At 25.7% G+C, this 23,348-nt stretch overlaps 1 protein-coding gene across 5 annotated transcripts in view; it reads left to right on the plus strand.

The window, feature by feature from the left end:
• The window catches only part of LOC129609876 (ATP-binding cassette sub-family C member 4-like), a 93,660-nt gene extending 75,893 nt beyond the window's left edge, over nt 1-17,767 (plus strand). For all 5 annotated transcript variants that reach the window (XM_055522058.1, XM_055522056.1, XM_055522055.1 and 2 more), the window contains exons 3-14: nt 12,157-12,321; nt 12,451-12,839; nt 12,908-13,005; nt 13,153-14,093; nt 14,186-14,390; nt 14,456-15,151; nt 15,233-15,497; nt 15,565-15,795; nt 15,987-16,279; nt 16,357-16,544; nt 16,627-16,854; nt 16,998-17,767. In XM_055522058.1, coding sequence (XP_055378033.1) covers nt 12,157-12,321; nt 12,451-12,839; nt 12,908-13,005; nt 13,153-14,093; nt 14,186-14,390; nt 14,456-15,151; nt 15,233-15,497; nt 15,565-15,795; nt 15,987-16,279; nt 16,357-16,544; nt 16,627-16,854; nt 16,998-17,268 — 3,970 coding nt within the window. In that variant the 3' untranslated portion in view covers nt 17,269-17,767. The remainder of the gene's footprint in view (nt 1-12,156; nt 12,322-12,450; nt 12,840-12,907; nt 13,006-13,152; nt 14,094-14,185; nt 14,391-14,455; nt 15,152-15,232; nt 15,498-15,564; nt 15,796-15,986; nt 16,280-16,356; nt 16,545-16,626; nt 16,855-16,997) is intronic.
• The last annotated feature ends 5,581 nt before the right edge of the window (nt 17,768-23,348 follow it).

The following is a 23,348-nucleotide window of genomic DNA, read 5'->3' on the forward strand; positions in this document are numbered from 1 at the left end:
CAGATTGTAAATCAATTTGTTTGTGTTTTTCTACAAACAAGTCAAAACAAAACTTAGAACAATAACTAACATAACATAAAATTTCCGTATCAATGACTTTAGGTGATTATAATTACATACTGCTACCTTCCAATGCATGGTTAAATACAATATTCCAGTTACAAGTCTATATTTAATTTTTAGGTTTTTTGTTGTAGTCTTAAATAAATTATTATTATTTATTATAAAAATATAATAAAAGAAAATAAGTTTTGTAACAAATATTGTATAACATATACATATACATAATATATACATAGGTATGTATATGGAAGTATAATCGCATATTGTGATTTTTGTTTAAAAAAAATATTCAAATAGGTACGACAGAATAAAAATCTGTGGTAGCCACATATTGTTAATCTGTCAAAAATTTGTAAAATACAAGAAGATTATGACTTCGTATACCTCATTTACTTTTCAAATGTTTAAATAAAAAAAAATGTTTGTATCTGTTCCTGGTATTTCCAGGAAATTTTATCTTGTTAAGGAAAATATTTTTGATAAACCAAAAATTCACTTGTGGTTTTGTTTTAGTAAATTTAAATTTTAAAAAATAAGAATTTTTATACCTGTTAAACACAATGTGTACATTCGCATCATTTAACGCCACAAATGCATTAAAATTTTGATATCAGCTCTTGCCTTTTGCAGTTCTTTTTATCTTACGGTTACTTTTAATCTTCTGTGCACAAATTAAAATTTTCTCTTATCATATTGTGTGTGTAAGATTTGAAAATAAAATATTCCGAAAATTAAACTGTTTTAATTACAAGGCAAACTAATGTGTTTGAGCTCGGAAGTTTTTAATATCAATTGAAATTCAGGTTCTTTTTTATTCAAGTGTCAGAATTTTATATTGTCCTACCAAAACTAAATTTTGAAAGAAATGAAGAATAAAAAATTTATTTCAAATTTATAATCGAAGCCTACCAAAAGCATTTTTTTTATAATAAAAAGTTTAAATTTAATGAAGAATTTAAATGTAAGAATGGTAATTATTCATGGGAGGTTTTACAGATATAAGTACACATAATAAGTACACATATTTAATTTATTATACTAAGTATCAGAATTTTTTATTATTAAAATTATAAACTACTACTTATTACTACTAAAGATTACTAAAAATTACTAATCTTCAGAATTCATTTAAAAGTAACTTGAACCGTTTTTAAGAAAAAAATATTTTCACCATACCATTCACACCAAAAATCTTTGTTCAATTTGTGACAAAATCGTACTTCCCCCCTTTTATTGAAAAGTTGGAAATATGTAAGTATGTAACTTATTTCTTAAAAAATTAAATTCAGTTTATTATTGATAAAATCTATTTGCATTATTGCTAATACAAATTCAAGTAAGAAGTTTTTCTGCTAAATCCCAAAATATTAAGAGGAAACTAATCGAAATTTAACCATTGTAATAGTGAAGATCAGAAAAAAATGTACTGACAGAGGTATTATAAACCATTCACGTAACTACTAAGTATAATAATAGTATAACAGCTTCATTCGTGAAACTGAATATTTATAATATAAGTATGCATATAGTTTCCGTAATGCCATAAAAACAATAAAAATTACTATTAAATTTTCATTTATTAATTTTAAGTAATAAAGTTCCGAATAGATTTTTTATGAATATACGAGTATATATACACAAATACCTGGTAAACTAAGAAGATTATTATTTGAAAAATATGGTAAGTAATGGTACAAAAATATTGGAGAATTACGGTTTGACATGAAAAAATTTCTTTAAGATGAATTTATATTAAATTTATTTCAATACAAAAATATTTCTAGGGGGTCCCTTATTACCATATTTACATAATATTTATGGGCATAATTACAACATTCTTTCATACCATGATTAACAAATAAATTCTTAAACGAGCTTTTTTAAGTTATTTCTGATTAAAGCTGATAAGAATCGCGGTAAACGAAAACCGATTAAAAGAATTTTTAATATTTAATAGCCGTTATTAAAAAACTTGTTTCGTGAGAAGAAAATTAAAATTTGGAAGGAGCACGTGCATTTTATTATTACTTCAAATTCACTATCTATAGGTGGAAGAATAACAGCACAGTTATCAATTATTCTAATGAATTCTTGAATTTACTTTCCTAAGTTTGAAAGTCTATGTAATACGTTTAAATTTTATTGGTAAAGGAAATGTTCTTTTCAGTTTTCCGGACATTCCGATCTTTATTAATATATTTGAGGTCTTATATTGTATAATTTAAAAACTCGTAACATTACTGATGGCTTTATTTTTTTTTGAACTAAGGTTCATTTGAATATTGAAGCCCCAAATCTTCTTACAACTTAACACGCATTGCAAGAACTAACTAAATACCGTAATAGTTCTTTTCCATTATTTTAATAATTTCAAAGTTAAATTATAATCAACCTCCATACCTTGTTCTTTATTTTTTTAATTCTGACATTGATATTTAACAAAAGAAAAAATTCATTAGTTCCTTTGGAGTCAACCACAATCTTTCTCGCAGTGACGTAAAGTTGAAATAGTTGATTTATGTTGACGTTATGTTGATACGTATATACATATGTAAGCATATAAATACATAGACATATACATGCTTACTAAATATGTCTAAGAAAATAATTTTTTTTATAATTTTTTCTCCTTAAAGAGAATAAATTTATGACAAATGCTCTAATATAATAGCGTTTAAATAATAAAAAATTTATGAATAAACATTTATAATCAATTCAAATCTTTACAAATTCCAAAAGAATTTCCGACTACACCAAAGTACACCCATAAGCAAATACATAATTTCCTTATATGGTCTTGAAAAGTTTTATTGAAAACACTTCATCACATCCTTTTGATATCATAAAAAAATTTCCTTCCGACATTAAAGAATTGCATCCTGTTAAGGAAAATATTATCAAAATCAAGATAATTTAAGAAAAGATCTTTGACTCATAATATAGAACATAATTCCTTTTGATATAGAATATTTTCTTAATTTAAAATTACGTTACACAATTTTTCCGATAATCGTAATAGCTCTTCTAAAATGGATGTACATATGTAATCGATTTTACGTTATTAAATTCATATTTAAATAATGTTTTTTGTAAGTCTCCAAAACATTTGAAAAATCATCTATTTTTGAAATAATTATTTACAAAGGCTTATAGGTACTTAATGAAAAAAAATTAAAGACTTCATGGTTTTTATGGTTTCGAGTACAATAATTTTGTTCTTATGTAAAAGTCAAGGTATAATTATGTTTGATCATTCACATTGTAACACAAATTTAAATTCATATAAAAATTATTTTTAAACACACATACATACGTACATATACGCCGAATTTAATACAAACCTTGTGAAATCATTGCATTTATTGTTCTATCAAAATTACTTGTAAAAATACTTTTGCGTCCCATACTAAGTACTTACATATTATAAATATAACAACTCTGATAATAGTTTGAAATTCCAATTAAAAAAAATTATAATTATATGCTGTGACAAATCAAAACGTTTAAAAATTTATGCTGTATAGTTAGTTTTAAATGATCTGTTTGAGTACCAATTTTAAATAAAGTTGTGTGGCTCAAATTGATAAAGCAATTTATACAAATTATGAATTCAAAAAATATAATTTTCATTTGGGTTTTGAAGTTTGCCAAACGTTCGACTTTATCGAAATTTTTCGGCTTTAGAAAAAATATTTCAAATTACTTTCATTCATAAAATTTCGAAAAAGTCAATGTTTTACCAATAAATCCTTAAAATTTTTGTTTTCTCTGTAAGTATTGATAAAACAAAAATTTGTTTTCCCAGTACTTAGAGCGAAAACAAAAATTTGTTTATTTTAGAAGTTGACTTCCACCAGGGATGTCTTCAGTTAAATATAAAACTAATTTTACATATATCCCATATAAATATCATATAAATCTAATTCCATAACAAGTATGGAACAAGCTCAATTTCCTGCAGGACTGATTTACATTTAAGCAAATTTTTGTTCAATAGGTGCCTTACGAATCATGTTCATAGAAACAACTTCCTCTAATGAAAAAATTTTACTTAGTCAAATCTAAAAACTGATCAGTGATAAAAAAAAAAACGAAAAGAAATTATAAAAATTTTTTAGCCTTAGAAAAATAATGATTTAATTTGCTTATTTACTTTTATAAGAACAATATTTTCCAATTCAAAATCAATGGTTTATTGAGTCAGTGGTCCAATTAAACCGAATACCTTCAATTGGATTTAATCCGATTATCCCGATTAATCACGTTAGTGGTGAAATTTAGACAAACACAATTATTTACGGACTTTTGCTTGTTAAATCTGAATTTTAGACACTTCTCTAAAAAAAACCCCCAATTTTCTAACATTTTGAGTAAATTTTCGTTAAAGCGTGAGAGGCAATTGGCAACCTAGTTTTAAATTGATTTTGTAAACAAGAATGACAAAATTCTCAATTCTATTGTTTTTATTTTTCGTTACTATAACAATTTGTTAAAAGCTCATAATTCAAATACTTGAAAGTGGAGAAGAGCGCGTCATATAACGAATTATAATGAATATAAAAAAAATTAAACACAAAAAAATTCTTAGAAATTTCTTTACATATTTGTATTCTAAGCGCGAAAATTGCTATTATTATATTTCGACATATTGTATAAATGTTTATACATAAAAATTATTTTGTTTTCCTTATTTGTTTTCAAACTTGTGTACTAGTGAAATAATTCGATGATTTTGCGATAAAATAAAAATTGATATGCGCCTTGATTTCACTTCGACCCTTAAGAGAGATAAAATTTTTTTTTATTTGCTTTTGTCATCAAATACTCAATATTTCCATGTACAAATGTATGTGTACATTCATATGTGTAGATTACCTGTATATTTACATACTTTATTTTTATAAATTTTTCATAGATTGGAACGAACATAATGTATAGGCACGTAGTTCAACTATGCGAAATCATTACATTTTGTTGCTATTAAAGGTTTTTATAAGCGATAATTTATTTAATATGCTTGTTTGAAAAATGAAATAATTACTTTAATTACTAGACAATAAAAAAAAAATTTTAGCATACTTGATGGGAAGAATTAGCGCTTTCTTTATAACGATGTACTTCAATACATACATACATATACATATTCATGAATCTGATCTGAATGTGCTCTCTGATTTTGTTACGTAATATAAATAGGAAGTTATTAGGGTATTCATTCGTTAGTATTCTAAGTACTTTATTATAATGTAGTAAAATTTTCAAAGGAAATAATTTGATTTTAATTTTGTTTTTTTTTTTTGTAAAAAACTTTAAAGTAAATACAAATTACAAATACAATAAGATTATGAGTATGATTTTCAGCAAATTATTTCAATTAAGTAAGTAGTATCAGGTAAGAAACTATAAAATACAGTAAACAATCGGTAAAATTAATAAATTAGAAAAATTAATAGAATTCAAGTCAAATATGAAAATGCGATCGGTCCAATTCATGGCTTGTAAAATAAGGCGTATCCATTAAGACTTAAAATAATCAAAATAATGTACATATCTAAATAAGACACAAATAATGTATTATAAATCTCATTACCACATGATATTGCATAAATTAAGGGGAAGTATTAAAGTAATCATTTTCAGAATAGAGTTTGAATTGTATTACAAAATAGCTAAGCAATACAAATTAAATTCTTCTATTCGACAAGAGAATAATATTATTGTAACATAAATAGGAAACAAACAGGGAATATATTTGAGTGGAAATAATTCGGGAATGGTAAGACGAGAAAGAAATTTGTTCAAATATTTATGTGTATATAAGTAATTATGAACATACATATATGCACATAATATGTTCAAATATATGAAAGTGTGCAGGATATTTGATTTGGCGTGTAATAGAAAAGTTATTCGGCGATAACTGATTTAATCCTCATTTAATTCCCAACCTTAAGGAGTTGTAACTTAAAAGGGAATGGGAGTGCGAACAAATTTTCTAATAGATTTAATGGTGTAGAACACTTAAATTTTCTATCTCGTACAATATAACCGTTTTGAAAATAAATAATCTGTAACAAATTTTTAAAAAATATTCAAAATTTTGCAAACCATAACTACTACCATACTAGTTCCAGGTAGTTTACAAATTAAATGCTGTTTTGTATTTAATGCTAAAAATTTATTATAGTTAGTTCGTGTTATCTAAAAAAAAAACACTTACTTACTTGTAAATTTCAATACCAATAAGTACCTTTTATATACGGTATTCGAGACTCGATTCTACTTCCAAAGCAGGGTGATAAAATTTGTCCAGAGCAAAAAAGACCTATACTTAGGAAATTTTGCTTTTTAAGCTCTCTTTCTCGCGTAACAACAAGTTATTGGACCAATGAGTTTAACTGCTGTTGTTTTCTATTTAATTTTATTTCTTATAAGAGACATAATTTGTTGTTTCCCAAATTAAAGTGACAAAAATTTATTTTTCTTCAAGTGACATCACAGAAAACAAAATTAAATAATGACTTTGCTGTTATATGTACATTTGCTATTGTTGAATTAAATGGATTCTATTACATGTGTCCCTTTAATAACATGATACAAGGAAGAATTTACTCTAAACAAAATCTTCATGATTATAGCAATATGAATTATTCAAAATGTTTTTATTAATTCTATCAGATATAAAAATATGAAGGTATAGAGTGGCAAAAAACATACTGACTATTTCAAGGACAATAAAATCATCATAAAATTCAATGTTCATATCAGAACACATTTTTCCCTTGGTGTATAAAACGGTTTTTAGACCATTGTATAGGCAGTCTGACAAAAAATATTTACAATAATCATTTTGACAAATTTTCCCACCCAAATAAAGTATTTTTTTTTTTTTAACAAATAAAATAATAAAGGAAAACAAATTGACTTGATAAAAAACGAGGTGTCAGCAAAGTGCCATCCATTATAAACTTAATATACATAAATGTACTAAATATATAAATATATAATATGCATAATACTTATGTGTTTACATAACATATGCTAACATATATTTATCATTTATCATTATAAATATATGTACAAGGTGAATAAAAATTATTGAACTAGTTTGTCTTCATTATAAACATTGATGATGAATTTATGATTATCGTATAGAATTATAAATTTTTTATATTTTCCTATTGAAATATTTTTCTATTAAAACGTAGTTCTTGGACTAAAGTTAAATTATTGCAATGAATTTTTCTTAAGTGATTTTAGAAGTTCCCTAAATTTACAAATACTCAAATCAGTTTAAAAACTTTGGAGAGAAGTAGTTTAAAGTTTATATTCTTTAATATTTAAGTTTGTAGTGCACAATCTTTAGTAAGACTTTATGTATTTTCTACTTTGAATATTTTGAAAAACACAACAAGAATAAATTAAAAGCAAAGGAATGCATTTTTCTTCTAAGTTATTAATTGATTATTCAAAAAGCCTATTTGCTCATATTCAATTAGTTTGAATAAAAAGTGTATCATTAAAAAAGGCTTACTCTGTACATCCCATAATGTACGTAAACGTGCCTGTATTATCATATGAATGACTCTATTGATATTATTGTCAATATTTATTTCATTTTTATTGTCCATTTTTATCAACATGAACATGAGTATGCCCAATGCAGACTAGTGTTCTTCTATATGTGACAAAAATGCTTGCTATGCATAATAATAGAGCCGAAATATCTTAGTGTTTTTTTTTCTGTTCCGTGTATTGTACACATTTACAAGAACTAATAAAGGAAGAAATTTATAAGAGCCAATAAATTCGATTTTAGAATACTAATTGAAATAATAACGAAAATATAAGAGAAAATAAAAAATTATAAAATATTTTGTATAAAATTATGATATGATAATAAAGTGAAAATTTGTGAAAAAATCAATCAGGGTTTATACTCACGTACTAGACAATTATCATTAAAAATTCCTAATTACCATAGGATTGGGTTCATAGATTATTAGAATGCAAGGGAACCTATTAGTATTGTATTTTGTTAATATAAATATTTTATGATTAAAAATGTTTTCAAGGTGTGTGTTGTTTCAAAGAAATTTCAATTGAAGGGCTCTTTGAATGCATACCATATAATTTATTAAAATGGTATGATTTTGTTATGTTATATATGAAAATCTGATATAAAAAATCTAGGTGTGTAAAAAATTTTTATGTGCTTTTGAATAAAAAAGTAGAGAATTAAATCCTAATCTTTCTAAAGCTTGTAAAGAATGCGTCATTGTGGAATTTGTAGCATGTGCACAATTTGATGAATAAACGATGCTGGCAGAAATAATGGCTGTAATGGCTATAATAATCTTTCTTTTAATAATATTACTTCAAATAATTATATAATTTTTGCGATATCAAAAGGCTATGGTATATTGAAATAACGGTGTATTATCAGAAAATTAAAGTGTTAGAAAAATAGAATTTTAAGAACGTTTTTTTAGCTTTACTAAGAAATTTTTTATTATTCTTTTATTAAAATGTAGTTTTCTATTACGAAAAAATTTTCGGAAATTAGTTTTAGAGAAATTATTTAATAAAATCACGAATATCGTCGTGAAATAACCCTAAACAGCTGAAATTCAAATCAGTAAAATTGCATAACTAAGTATTTCGTGTTTTTTGGAAGTATTGTGTTACAAACGCGTTTATGTTATTAAATTTACTAACACAGTATTGAATTCTATACTTAAAATCTCAAAATTTTATTCTATTTTCCATTATTTAACTTATATTATTGTTTCTGCATTTAACTTATTTGCGTGTACCTTGAAATTTCAACCGCGACCGACAAAAAAAAATAAAAACTTATGAAAACTAATTCTAAAGTTTTATTTTCTATTACTGTTGAATAATTGCTATTTTATCATAGTAAATCAAAGACATATCCTTTTTACGTTACTTTATTCAACTGAATGTAGGAAATAAAACCAACTTATATGACTTCGAATTTAAATCCCTATAACACACATACCTACATACGAAACACATAAATATAAATTGAAAACGAAAGCAAATAGATCAAAAGAATTTTTTTCTGATTTTTTGTTTTATTTTGAATTTTTAAAGCATTGTTAAAAACAAATCAAAGTTTAGTGATTTTTGTTTCCTACCTATAATTGTAAGGATAACAGATTTCATTGTTACTTTTTTGTTTTGCTTTTCTCTTTGTTAAAAGCCGGAGCAGAGTTGTTTCTACTCTTTCCCTCATATTGAAAGGCTACAATTTACAGTTTCTGTACACTTTCCTTTTCATTTTTTTTTTTACTTTTTTTTTATTGTTCATATTATTGACATTTTCTTTCAAATGTATTGTTCGACATTTTGAGAACAATAAAGAAAAAAATTAAAAAAAAAAAGTTTTCATTTTTCGAACTATAAAACTTGAATAAAGTTTTTATTTTTTTTATTCATTTCACGATAAGAAAAGAAAATTTGTGCTATTCATTAAACAATTGACACACAGAGCTATTTTCCTTAAAAACTAAATACTAGAACAAATGCATATAATTCTTACATTTCTACATATAAGGTATAAAGCATTTATGGTGGAAAGCTACATTATAAGGGACGATGACTACTCCTTTTCATTTTGTAGCATATTGTAAGAATGTACCTATGTATGTACATGTATAGAAACTTTTATTGATTATACTTTCTACTTAAATCAATTTTTTAATAAACTATAAAACTTTTAACTAAAAGACGCAATTTTCGCAAATTTAATATTGTAGTTGTAAGGCGTTTAAAAATATATTGTGCTAAACATGTCCTACTTGTTATTCCAGATTAATAAACACATACTTATATTAATTATTATGTACATATGTATATATTTTACTTACACGTCGTACTTTTAATATTTAAAGGAATTTCGTTGTCTTGGAATAATGCAATTAATTATTACAAAATAATTTTAGATTCAATTGCGTTGTTCTAAAAATAAATGTGATTGTATGGAAATTTTTATTTTGGAAACCATTATGGAATTTCAAAAATATTTTTCAGAAATAATAAAATTTGCCAAAAGCATTCTACAAACTTCCAGAAGCGCATTTATTTTGTATAAAAGTACTTTTAAACTCTTATCCTTTCTATGGTATGAAAGCGCTTTTAATTATTTTTTTAATTAATTTAGAAATATGGCTATTAATCGGTTTCACTGTAAGCTATTGATTCTACGGTAGTTGATTTCATTAATATATGTGAGTATGGATGTGTTTAATTATGTGATGTTATGTGATGTGTGCAAATTTAATCAGCATCTCGACCATATAAGTCTTTTGTGCATTCCGCACCAGATCGTTAGAACTCAAGAGTCAGGTTTCCGATAAATTTTAACAGGTCCGCCATGCATAACGATTCATAAGAATCCAAGCTCATGGCCCCGAAAATTCTGTATCTAGAGCGGGCCAAGCCATCGCACTCAAATAGGACAAGAGTGGAGTCCTCCGCGGTTCGGTCGCAAAATCTACATCGCAGCGTATTTGATCTGCCAATTTTATGTAAATATGAGTTTCTCCATGCCCAGTGACAAACCACGATAGAACCCTCAGTGAAGAGCGGCTCTGCCTTACAATATCAGGAATGCCCGCGATCCGTCGACCAAATAAATCTTTGGACCGCAATAGCTCCGCACGGGAGCGCCAAAACTCCGAAGCGCGCCTTTCCACTCAAGCAGCCACGACCTGGTCAAGACACCTAACAGAATGGCCCACGTTCGGACCAGGCCCGATGAAGGAGGCATTTGCCTCCAACTTCGCCAGATAATCGGCCTCGTCATTTCCGTGTATCCCTGAATAACTATAAGAGACCCGCAAAGGAGTGACTTTATTATTCATACTTAATCTTTTCAGATTATTGAAGCAACCCTAGACTAGCTTCGATTTAAAATTTGATGATTTCAGTACCGCCAGAGCAGCCTGGCTGTCGGAAACTATAAAGATGAAAAAATACCGCGGGCCGCCGGGAAGACCTCCGCCTGAAAAACGGAGGAAGCTTCGTCCAAAGGCGAATAGAACCTAAGTTCGATGCCTCCAGGAGCTCCGTATCCAATCCAACTTCCCCCAGAATGGAGTTGTAGCCCGTCCAGCCACTTCAAGCAAATCCAAGGGAACCAGTCCCATCATCCTCCAAAGCGACCTGGATCATCACGACCATAGTCGTTAGCATAGCTAATGAATCCGAATGCTAATCGCTCCAATCTCAGAAGTAGCTAGTCCATAACCAAAAACCACAAAAGTGGAGAAAAAACCCCACCCTATGGGCAGCCCCTAGTGGTCGCTGAGCATACAAGTGGTCCATCCAATAATGATGTGTTTAATTACATGTTTAATTATTTAACATTAACTATAAATATGCATAACAATTTTGGTTTACAAATGCTTAAAAACCAAAGAAACAATTGCTGCATGTACATAATATACTAAATACAAACGTAAAAAGCAACATAGACATACTTAATCTTCAACAATAACTTGCACCAATAAAATACAAGATGTACCAATTAAGGTTCATGTCAGCAATGGGATTTTTTCAAAAACACTTTTTGAATCTATAATACAACGTTACAACGAAAAAACTAATCAATAAAACCTGCTACGAGTAAGCAAGTTTAAAAAGATAATTCAATTGCAATATATAGAAATAGAATAATAGTAGAATCAATAGTAATAGAAGAACAATATATAGAATAATAGTAGAGTCAAAAATTGATTATTGTTATCAAATTAAAAGCAAAAAATAACTTTTTTTGTAACTTTCATAAAATCTTTATGAATCATGATTAGGCTAAGGGTAATAGAAAATTGTAACAGGTGTTCATTAAGTATAGAATAATGCTTTATCAAAATTATCAATAATTTCCCCGTTAATAAAAACTGAAAATGTTTATGAATTTGGAAGAAACACACTCTTTGCGTGAATACTGGATTAAGTCGAACAATTTTTTATTTCCATTTTTGGAGAGTTCCAATTTCTTTTAAATATATAAATTTAAATTTATACACAAATTTTTAAAAATTTTTTTTACTCTTTTAATTCCAGACAATGGGCAAAACAATTAGAAACAAAAAAACCAAGCTTAATAAAGGCTATGTTTTTAACATTTTGGAGGGAAGTTGGTGTTTTAGCTATATTGACGGCTTTTAATGAATTATGTATAAGACTACTACAACCCATTCTATTAGGACAACTTTTATTATTTTTTCGGTAAGATGAAAAGAAAACTAAAAAGTTTTTGTAAAAATGAAAAATGCTTTATTGCTTTATAAAAACTAACTAATAAAGGATTAATTTTTTTATATTTTGAATTTTCTTTTATTTTGTTCTTCTTTATAGATTAGATCCAAAGGATAAAGAAAATAATAACGAAGCGTATTATTATGGTGGAGGTTTAGTGTTATCGACAGCAGTTAGTTTATTAACATTTAATCATTTTACAATGAATGCGTTTCATATGGGTATGAAGTTTCGTGTAGCAGTATGCAGTTTAATTTATCGTAAATCATTAAAATTATCGAGAACAGCGTTAGGTGATACAGCACCTGGTAAAGTAGTAAATCTTTTATCGAATGATGTCAGTCGTTTTGACATTTTTGCTGTTTTTATAAATTCGATGTGGTCAGCACCACTACTATCAATAATTGTTGGTGTTCTTCTGTGGAATGAAATACGTTGGGCTGGTATAGTAGGAATTGTTGTAATATTTTTTGTTGTTCCAATTCAATGTAAGTTGAACATTATTTTTTTTTGCAAAAACAGTAAAAATTATTTTAAATTCTGCGAATTTTTGCAGCATATGCTGGAAAATTATCATCAAAATTTCGTTATCAAACTGCGATGAGAACAGATGAACGCGTTCGATTTATGGATGAAATAATATCAGGAATTCAGGTATTAAGTAGTATATTTTAAATAGAAGAAATAAATACATCATTAATAATTTGGCATTTTACTCAATATTGAAGTTGAAATGCTTCTGTTTTCTCAATTTTAAATTCCATTTCAATAAATTTTTTTTCTTACAATATTTTCAAAAAGGTTATCAAAATGTATGCTTGGGAAGTTCCATTTTCTAAACTTATTACATTAGCAAGAAAACTTGAGTTGAAGATTGTGCGTAAAAACTCTCATGTTCGTGCTTTATATATGACTTTTAATATGTTTACGACACGTGCTGCAATGTTTTGTACAATGATGACAATGGCTTTAACCGATGCTGAAATTACAGCTGCTCGTATTTTTGTTATATCATCATATTTTAATGTGATCGCTTGGACAATGTCACAAATGTTTGTTCGTGGGGTAGCAGAAATTGCTGAAGCTTTAGTTGCATTTAAACGTTTACAAAAATTTTTAGAATATGAAGAGAAGCCACCTTCTATGCATAAAACTGAAAATTCAAGTAACTTAACTAATTTTAAAACAGGAAATGGTGACATAAATAATGCCCATAAAATTAATCGGAATTCAATTCAAACAAAACCATATAGAAATAGTTTATATGATTCGATGCCAGCTATAGTTTTAAAAAATGCTTCAGCCCATTGGGAACTATATGAAAATCCTAGTGAAAAGAAATCTGGGAAAAGAAAATTATCTAACGGGAAGAAGAAGCAGGAAAATTTAACTTTAGACAATATTAATTTAGAAATAAAACGTGGTCAATTAATAGGAATTGTTGGTTCGGTCGGAGCTGGTAAATCTTCCTTATTACAAATAATTTTGGAAGAATTACCGTTATTAAAAGGAGCACTTGAAGTTAACGGAAAAGTATCTTACGCAACACAAGAGCCATGGGTTTTTGCAGCTACCGTGAGGCAAAACATATTGTTTGGTCAAGATATGGAAAAAAGTCGTTATGATGCAGTTGTCAAATCGTGCGCGTTAGTTAAAGATTTTGAACAATTTGCTGATGGTGACAGAACCGTTATAGGTGAAAAGGGTGCATCATTATCTGGTGGTCAAAAAGCAAGAATTAGGTATGTACAAAAAAGATGGATAAATGTTGGTTGTCTTCATTTAATTTTCTAAACATGTACCACGAATTTAAATAATTTTCCTTAAAATATAGCCTGGCTCGTGCAGTTTACCGAGAAGCTGACATTTATTTACTAGATGATCCACTTAGCGCTGTGGATGCACATGTAGGTAAACATTTATTCGATGAAGTCATTGGACCAAGAGGTCGTTTAGGGAGACGTTCTTTAACTAGAATATTAGTCACACATCAAGTACATTTTTTGAAGGAAGCCGATTGGGTTGTGATCTTAAATAATGTAGGGTTATTTAATTTTTCTATTTCTCTTAACATTTTATTTTTAATTTGAAACAACTTTTATAGGGCAAAATTCAAATTCAGGGACCACCTCAAAAATTATCTAAAAGTGGAATAGATTTCGCAGAATTACTTGAAAATGATAACGAAACTGATGCAAACGCTGAAGGCCAACAATCGAGGAGAAGATCATCAAGTCGATCTTTAGGTTCATCGCATCACTCTCTTAGAAGTACTGAATCAAATAGTGATGAGGAAAATGAAGAAGAAAGAGATGATGACAAAGACGAAAATCAAAATTTAGAACAGAGTTCGAAAGGAACCGTTAAAGGTTCTTTAATTGGAAATTATTTACGAGCAGGTGCTCATTTTGTAATCGTCGGTTTTGTGCTATGCTTATTTCTTATAACACAAGCGGCAGTAAGTTTAGCCGATTTTTGGGTATCTTTCTGGACAAGTCAAGAAGAGTTGCGCGATTATTTAAATCAAAATCAGACAATGCTTAAAGGCAGTAAAGTCGGTAATAATGACGAAGTATCTAAAATTAGTATAAAACAATTGCAGGATCATATGGATAGAATATCACATCTTAATGAGATTAGAAAAGATTCTTTGATAAATACTGACACCTGTATATATATTCATGGAGCTATTATTTTATCAATATTTACAATTGGTATCATAAGGTCTGAAACATTTTATACCTTAGCAGTACGTGCCTCTCAAAAACTTCATGACGCAATGTTCAAAGGAATTGTGATGGTAAGCATTAAACTCTAAAAAACTTTTGTAGACAAAAGTTTATGTTAAATGCTAATTTTCTTATTTTAAAAAAAATTTCAGGCACCAATGCGATTTTTTGATACAAATCCATCAGGTCGAATTTTAAATCGTTTTTCAAAAGATATGGGTGCAGTTGATGAACTGTTACCAAAGGCAATGTTAGATGCAACTCAAATAATTTTAAATATGTTTGGCGCCATTATCGTGACTCTAACCGTTAGACCGATTTTTGCTGTACCTTTAGTTTTATTAGGTGCATTATTCATGCTTGTCCGGAAGATATACTTAAAGACATCTAAAAATATCAAACGGCTTGAAGGAGTTAGTAAGTTTCAAAAATGTGTGATTAAAATTATACAAAAAAATTATTTGTCGAATTGTTTGTTTTCTAGCTCGATCACCAGTTTTTACGCATTTGGCAGCAACACTAAGTGGCCTTTCAACAATTCGAGCTTTCGGAGCACAAACTGAGCTAATACAGGAATTTGACAATCATCAAGATCTTCATTCAGGATCATGGTATATGTTTATAAGCACTTCAACGGCATTTGGTTTATCGTTGGATTTGATTTGTTTAATTTTTATGACATGTGTTACATTTTATTTCCTACTTTTTGATACAGGTAAAATATATAATATTATTCCTGCAAGTTTCATAAGCCTCTTATACTTTGATAATAGAATATATCCAAATCATTAATTTATGCATTAATATTTATATTTCTATTTACCTTTAAGACGTTTTCAGAAATACTTTTAAGAATTAATAAAATAAATTTTATGTAATTTCTAAATCTAACCAATATAATTTTAGATGTTATGGGTTCAGATGTGGGCTTAGCAATCACTCAATCAATGTCCTTGGCATTTTTATTGCAATGGGGTATTCGACAAAGTGCCGAAGTAGCTAATCAGATGATGGCAGTTGAACGTATATTAGAATATCGTGAATTAGAAGCAGAAAAACAACCTGATAAAATAGTTGAGCAACGAAAAACTTGGCCTGAACATGGCAAAATTGAGTTTAGAAATGTCAGATATCGATACTATGACGGAGCTGATCCAGTACTTAATAATTTAAATTTTGTTATAAAACCACAAGAAAAGGTACCTAGTCAATAAATGAAATAAAATATCTTTAAATTTATACTATATGTTTTTTCATTTTTCTTTTTATCAAATAGATTGGAATTGTTGGTAGAACTGGTGCTGGAAAATCGTCTGTTATTGGAGCTTTATTTCGTCTTGCTAAAATTGAAGGCGATATTTTTATTGATGACATAAAAACTGATTCAGTAGTTTTAAATAAACTAAGATCAAAAATATCAATTATTCCACAAGATCCAGTTTTATTTTCAGGAACTTTGAGAAGGTAAATAGCTGTTGCATACCACTTCTACAATACTTTCTTTACTTAAAATTTTTTTTAACAATATTTTAATTTTTTTATATAGAAACTTAGATCCATTTGAGGAATATCGTGATGCTGATCTATGGAGTGCACTTGAATCAGTTGAATTAAAGGACATTGCAAGCGGAAATTTGGGTCTTCAATCAGCGGTTATGGCTGGAGGTAGCAATTACAGTGTGGGACAAAGACAATTAGTTTGCTTGGCACGTGCAATACTTAGAAATAATAAAATATTAGTTTTAGATGAAGCAACAGCAAATGTTGATCCACAGTAAGTATTATGCTCTATGTAAATAAAATACATATATATATATAATATATTGATATATAAATATATGTATTTAAAATATTAATGTAAATACATATATGTAATGCTCTATGTAAATATTAATTGATACAATACTTTCTTTTTAGTACTGATGCTTTAATTCAAGAAACAATTCGTAACAAATTCTCGTCATGTACTGTACTTACAATCGCTCATAGATTACACACAATTATGGATTCGGATAGAATATTAGTAATGAATTTTGGTAAAGTTTCCGAGTTTGATACACCATACACTTTATTACAAAATCCAAATGGAATATTCTCTGACATGGTAAAGGCAACTGGTCCACATGAATCAGAAAGATTACAAGAATTAGCAAAAACTAAACATTTAACAGAACAAAAGGAATCATGATTAATGTATAGATTATGGAATTATTTTAAGTTTAAGTACCTGTAGCAGTAACTTTTATTTAAAAATTTTAAAAATATTTTTTTTTATTCATGTTATTTTTGATTTTAGTTTTTCATTTTTTGTTTTTTTTTTAATATATAAAGATATTCAATTTACATATAATTATTACATTATGAACTACTTCAACTACATTATTATTAAAACGATTAGGGAAAATTATTTAGTTTACAGTTTAAAAGCATAAATTTTCTAAATTATGTTAATGCGAAAAATACGGATTAATTAATTAATTTAATTTAATCGGAGATACCAAATTGTTTGGTTTGAGATTGTTTTATTCATATAATTCTTTGAATATTGTTTTTTAAATAATTTCAAATAAATTCCATAAAAGTTTTTGTATGTTAATTCTTTTAATTTTTAAATTTAATTTAGAATCGGCAATAGTATATCAAATAGTATTACGTTTTGAATTTTACATAAAATACCTACATTGTACATTCACTTACTTTAGTTGTCAAAATATTTGATTAATTTTTAACTTTAAATATTAAAAATAATACTAATGCTGGTGTTTCTGATTTTGAATGAAATTTGAAATAAAAGAGCATACATACATTCATAAAAATGTATCCGTTCAAAAAATTTAAAAAACACGCCACTTACCTACATTTATATTTAGAAATATTTTGTAAAATAAAAGACTTAATTCCATTAATAATTAATTCTGTTTGTTCCATATTTAAAACATTATTTCCAAAAGAATAAAGTACATTCATGGAACTTCATTAAAAATTTTTATCAACCGAGTTGTCAAGCATATCCTCAACATATCTCAAAAACAAAATGTTAATATCAGATAGTTAGTGAAATATCTTTTTACAATTTGATTTTAATTGCTTTAATTTTAATTTTTTTTAAAATAAATATTAAAAACTAATTACACGCCGAGGGATTTATAATATTCTAATATTTATTATGATAACTACGAACAAATAAACTAAACAAGGGCTGCCAAACTTATTTTAATATAAAATAGAATTTTATACAAAGTAAAATAAAACTGAAACAAAATAATTAATTAAACAAAACACAATGTATAGATTCACTAAACGCCAATATTTACAAATATACATACTACATGATTTAAATTAGTATAGTATAAATTCCTCTTATTCTTAATAAATTTTTTTTTTTTGAAATATATATATAAGCATGTATAATAAATGTAGCAAAATATAAATATTAAAAAGAAGGAATAACCTTTATTATAATTAAAAATTTAATTGTGATACGTCGACAATAAAATTGTATTAAATAATATATTATTGTAAATAAGTAAAATATTTAGGACAATAAATTAAAAAGACAATAAATAAAATAAATTTTTAAAACAATTTTGATTACAAAAACAAGAAAAAAATACATTTTATCTAATTAGATTTTATGAATTTTATAATAAATAGCAAATATTAATACAAAAATTGTTGTTCTAAAGTTTGTTACATACATTGTAACAAAAAAAAAACATACAAAAACAAAATAGCCAAAAAATACTTAACAAAAAAATGTCTAAATAAATTTGAGGAAAGTTAGTAGTAAATAACACAAGTATGTATAAATATAAGCATTAAATAAAACGATCAATTATAAGCACCTTAAGTTAAGTTTACAAGTCATATGAGAATAAATTAATTTTAAATGATAAACGCCTAAGTTGACTAAAGGTTTTTGGCCAAATTGAATATTATAAAATTTTAAAAATAAACTGATTAGCATTTCAGTTTAGAGGTTTTCATAAACGCAATACTGAAAAACAATAATTGATAAACGCAATACACCAAAAACATAACTTGATGAATATGCAATATATTTTTAACTATTCTATAAAATTAAAATAGTTTATATGATTTAACTACGCTATTCATGCTAATTTCACTAATTTGCGAAAAATTAACCATGTTTATGAACAAATTAGGTTATCAAATTTGTGTATAAAGGAAAATATAGCGCTATAAGATCGCGATATACTCCGTTTATGGGAAAACCTTTTATTTTATTTATATTTCGGTTTTAGAATAACTTTTAAACTACATAAATTTTTATTGCAAGTCTATTGCAATTCAATTTTATTTCTAATTTAAAAACTATTGGCATAAGACTATAAGGCATAAAATTATAGGGTATTATAGGGATACGACTAATTAATAAAATATTTAAAAAATAAAATGGGTACGCTTAATTTAGTGTGTTGTCTCAAACAACACACTAAATTAATAGCAACTTTGACAAATTAAATTTTGAATTAGAAATTTCGCTTTCAATAATATGACAAATTCCTTTTACCAACTCTGATTAACCAATTATATAATTGCCAAATTATACCTTTATTCCAAATTTATAGCTTGTCATAATTTAAAATAAAATAATTTAGAGTCCAATTTTACAATAAAAAAATTTAAATATTTAAATGATAATTATTTGATTTATAAACTCCTGACTTCAAAATTGCAGTAATTTAACAATAAAAAAGCTGATATGTGCAATAACATTACATTACTGCAATTCTGTAGGAAGGTAAAAGTAAGCATGAAAAAGTAAAATGCATAATTAAAGACAGTAAAATGAGAGTTTTATTGCACTCAAACAGTAATCATTTGTTATACAAATAAGAATTGCTGCGTTGAATCATTAACACATCAAATTTTTATTCTCATGTGGGTTGTAAACTTCATTTATTTTAATTTTAACTGCAATTTAAAAACAAAACAAATTAAATTTGAAAGCTTTAAAAAATAAAAGTAAATAATATGTATGTGAACTTAAAATAGCTTCTATTTTACTTAAATTTTTTTATCATTTCATTAAAATTAGTGGATATTTAGAGTGAGTAAACATAAAACTATACAATTAAATGTGTAATAATTATTGAAGATTAAGGTAAAGTAAGATTTAGGGTTATATACAATTTAATGACACATACAAAATAAAAGAGTATACTAAATTATGTACTTAAGAAACATACAGTCAATACTTAACGAAATTTGTTATTTCAAAACATCAACAATTTTTTCTTAACGCTGATGCAATACTTACCATACATTTTCGAATTTAGGGTTCCAAAAAACAATGTTATTAGTGAAGTTGATCAAAATAACGATTTGTTTAAAAAAAAATAGCATATCATACTTCGAAAAGTTTAATTTGATACTTAAAACAGCGCATATATGCACACATGCAAATATAAGAAGTAACCATATAGTATAAATTATGCTAAATCTCGTTTACGATTTCTCTTTTCATTTTAGTTGCGACTATTTAATATTGATATTAAATAAATTTAATAATTTTGATCATGTTGTTGATATTTGAGATAAATTTCTTAGATTAGCTTATCAATTTAAAATTTCGCTTAAATATAAATATTACACAATATTTATATAATACTGATATTAAAATATTAATATGTATCTACTTTTACTCAGAGTTGACCTTATTTTTTTCGTTTTATTTTGAACAGAAGAATGAAGTAAACAAAAATTTTAGTATTTTGAGAGAAAAGTTAAAATACTAAAATTAAAATTGTTAATATTGATAAACTAGACAAAAGAAAATCCCTTAAATTAAGAAATTTGATCTTTGATCATTTGATTGGCGATGCCATAAATCTCAATTATAAGGAATTTTTAATTTTAATAACACATTTAAAGAGAATTTCTGTTGTCTCACGTATTTAATGAAACTTCATAAAAAGCTAAATTTTAAGCATAATTTAATACAACAATTAAATAATATAACATTTCTTAAAGAAACATTACACAATTTTAAAGACTTTTCAAACATAAAAATTAATTTAATAAAAACAACTTTAATTTTGTATGATGCTATAAAAAACTAGTTGTACAACACTGTGTTATACCAAAATCATTCTGTTTTCTCATCATTTCATTATAAAGAATGCAGTATATGTGTATATGAGCATAATATTTAAAAACTAATTATAATACTGAAATATTGAACAAATTCACAACAAAACAGCTTTGATTGTTAGTAGAAATTATTAGTAAATTGTTTGTAAAATAAATACTATAATATGAAATATTGTAAATCAAGAAAGTTAAGAATAGCATGAATTATTAATTAATTATTTGATAAATAAGATAAACAAAAAACAAAAATAATTATAAAAAATAGAATATTATTGAATTCACATTAACAAAAAAAAAAATATCCTTAAAATTTATTTATATATAAGAAAAAAAAAATAAAATATTCAAAAGAGTATAGAAATATTCAATTTAATAAAAATAAAATGTTCTTCCATTAACTATTTTTGTACCAAAAAAACAAAAAGGTAAAAAATCAATTTAAAACCACTATATAAGTTCAAAATATGTAAAAAACAACAAAAATTTATTTTCAAATAAAAGTAGAAAATTCTGTAGAATTATTTTATAAAACATGTTACATATTTACATTTAAAAATATATACATAAACAAATGAAAAACAAAAAAAAACTAAAGTTCTTATAATAAAGTATGAAAATATTAAATAAATATTATGAAAATTATTATATATTTTAAATCAAATTATGAGAAATGATTTTAAAATGCCTTATAAACTTAAATACTTAAAAAGTATATTATATAAAATACTTATTAATAATTTAAATAAAATAAAATATAAATATGTAAGTTTATAAAAATATTTATAATTTGAAAAAAAAATACACAAAAAATAAACCAATAAAATCTAATTACTTACGTACTTTGATTATAAGGTATTTGCATTTTTATACAATTTTATATAGTTATAATTATATTAAAAAAAATTTGAATGAATAAAAATTTATTTGCTTAAAATATTGTAAAACAAATAATTTGTAATTTTGTAAATAGAGATAAAATGGTACTGTTTCAATTCTATACAGAATTAAATATTTTTATGTTTTTGGTATAATAATGATGCCATTATAATAAATTCAATATAAAAATTTCAATATGCAGTCATTTTAATTTTCAGAATATTTTCACAAAGTCAAATGCGATATACTGTATATATAACACTGCCAATTGATTAATATTATAAAATTTTTTACTTTGTTATCTAGAATAAATTTAAAACATAAGAGATTTTCATAAACTGAAAAACAATACTGAAAAACAATATTTTCTATAAAATTCAAATAGTTCATATGATTTAACTACACTATTGTTTATAGCAAACAAATGTTTATGAACCAAAATACATTGCAATTTTCGCTATATATCGCAATATATTGCATTTATTGAAAGACCTGTGCCACCAGTTATCATTAAAAATAAGTATTTAATACTTTACTCAAAATAATTGTATAATAAAAGACAACAAAAGAACTTTCAGGACACTAGTGAAACAAAATTAGTTCGTGTTAAAAAGAATTGAGGGTTAAGGAGTACGAATAAGGAAAATAGTTGTCTTTGAATATTAACAAATACTATACACCCAATTCTGTTTTTACACGAATTTGAAATAACACGAATACAAAAAAAAATTTTTTTCTACTTAAAATAAGCCTGGTATTCTGATTGAACCAGAAGTAAAAGCAACTGTTCGAAACGACAATAATATGCAATTGAATTGTTTCCAGTGGTGGCAGTAGTCTTTCGCAAACGTATGCGTTTATTATCAGACAGTGACAATAAATAAAATTGTTGTACTCTTGTTATTTAAGTTTTTTATCAATGAATTTTTGATATAATATCTACATATTTTTTTCTAAAATCTAAATTTTAATTTATTTTATTTAATGAATTAAAACAAAAGTAAATTCTTTAAATAACTACAACAATAATTTTTTTAAAATAATTGAGTGTATTTTTAACTTGCTTTTTGAGGTCTAGAACCAATCTATTATTTTTGTACTTAGCCAGTATCTTTTTTTACACGAATTTCTTGGGAACCATTCTATCGTGTAAAAAGAGAATTAGGTTTATATGTATTTTTTTTTAGTTAGTACGAAAGGAATACAGTATTGTACAGGCCTTGATTTTTATTGTTTTTCACAAATTTATAATAATTCGAAATTCCATGTAAAAAC

This window comes from Condylostylus longicornis, unplaced genomic scaffold (assembly GCF_029603195.1).
Source record: "Condylostylus longicornis isolate FDR11 unplaced genomic scaffold, ASM2960319v2 ptg000040l, whole genome shotgun sequence".
Taxonomy (NCBI): Eukaryota; Metazoa; Arthropoda; class Insecta; order Diptera; family Dolichopodidae; genus Condylostylus; species Condylostylus longicornis.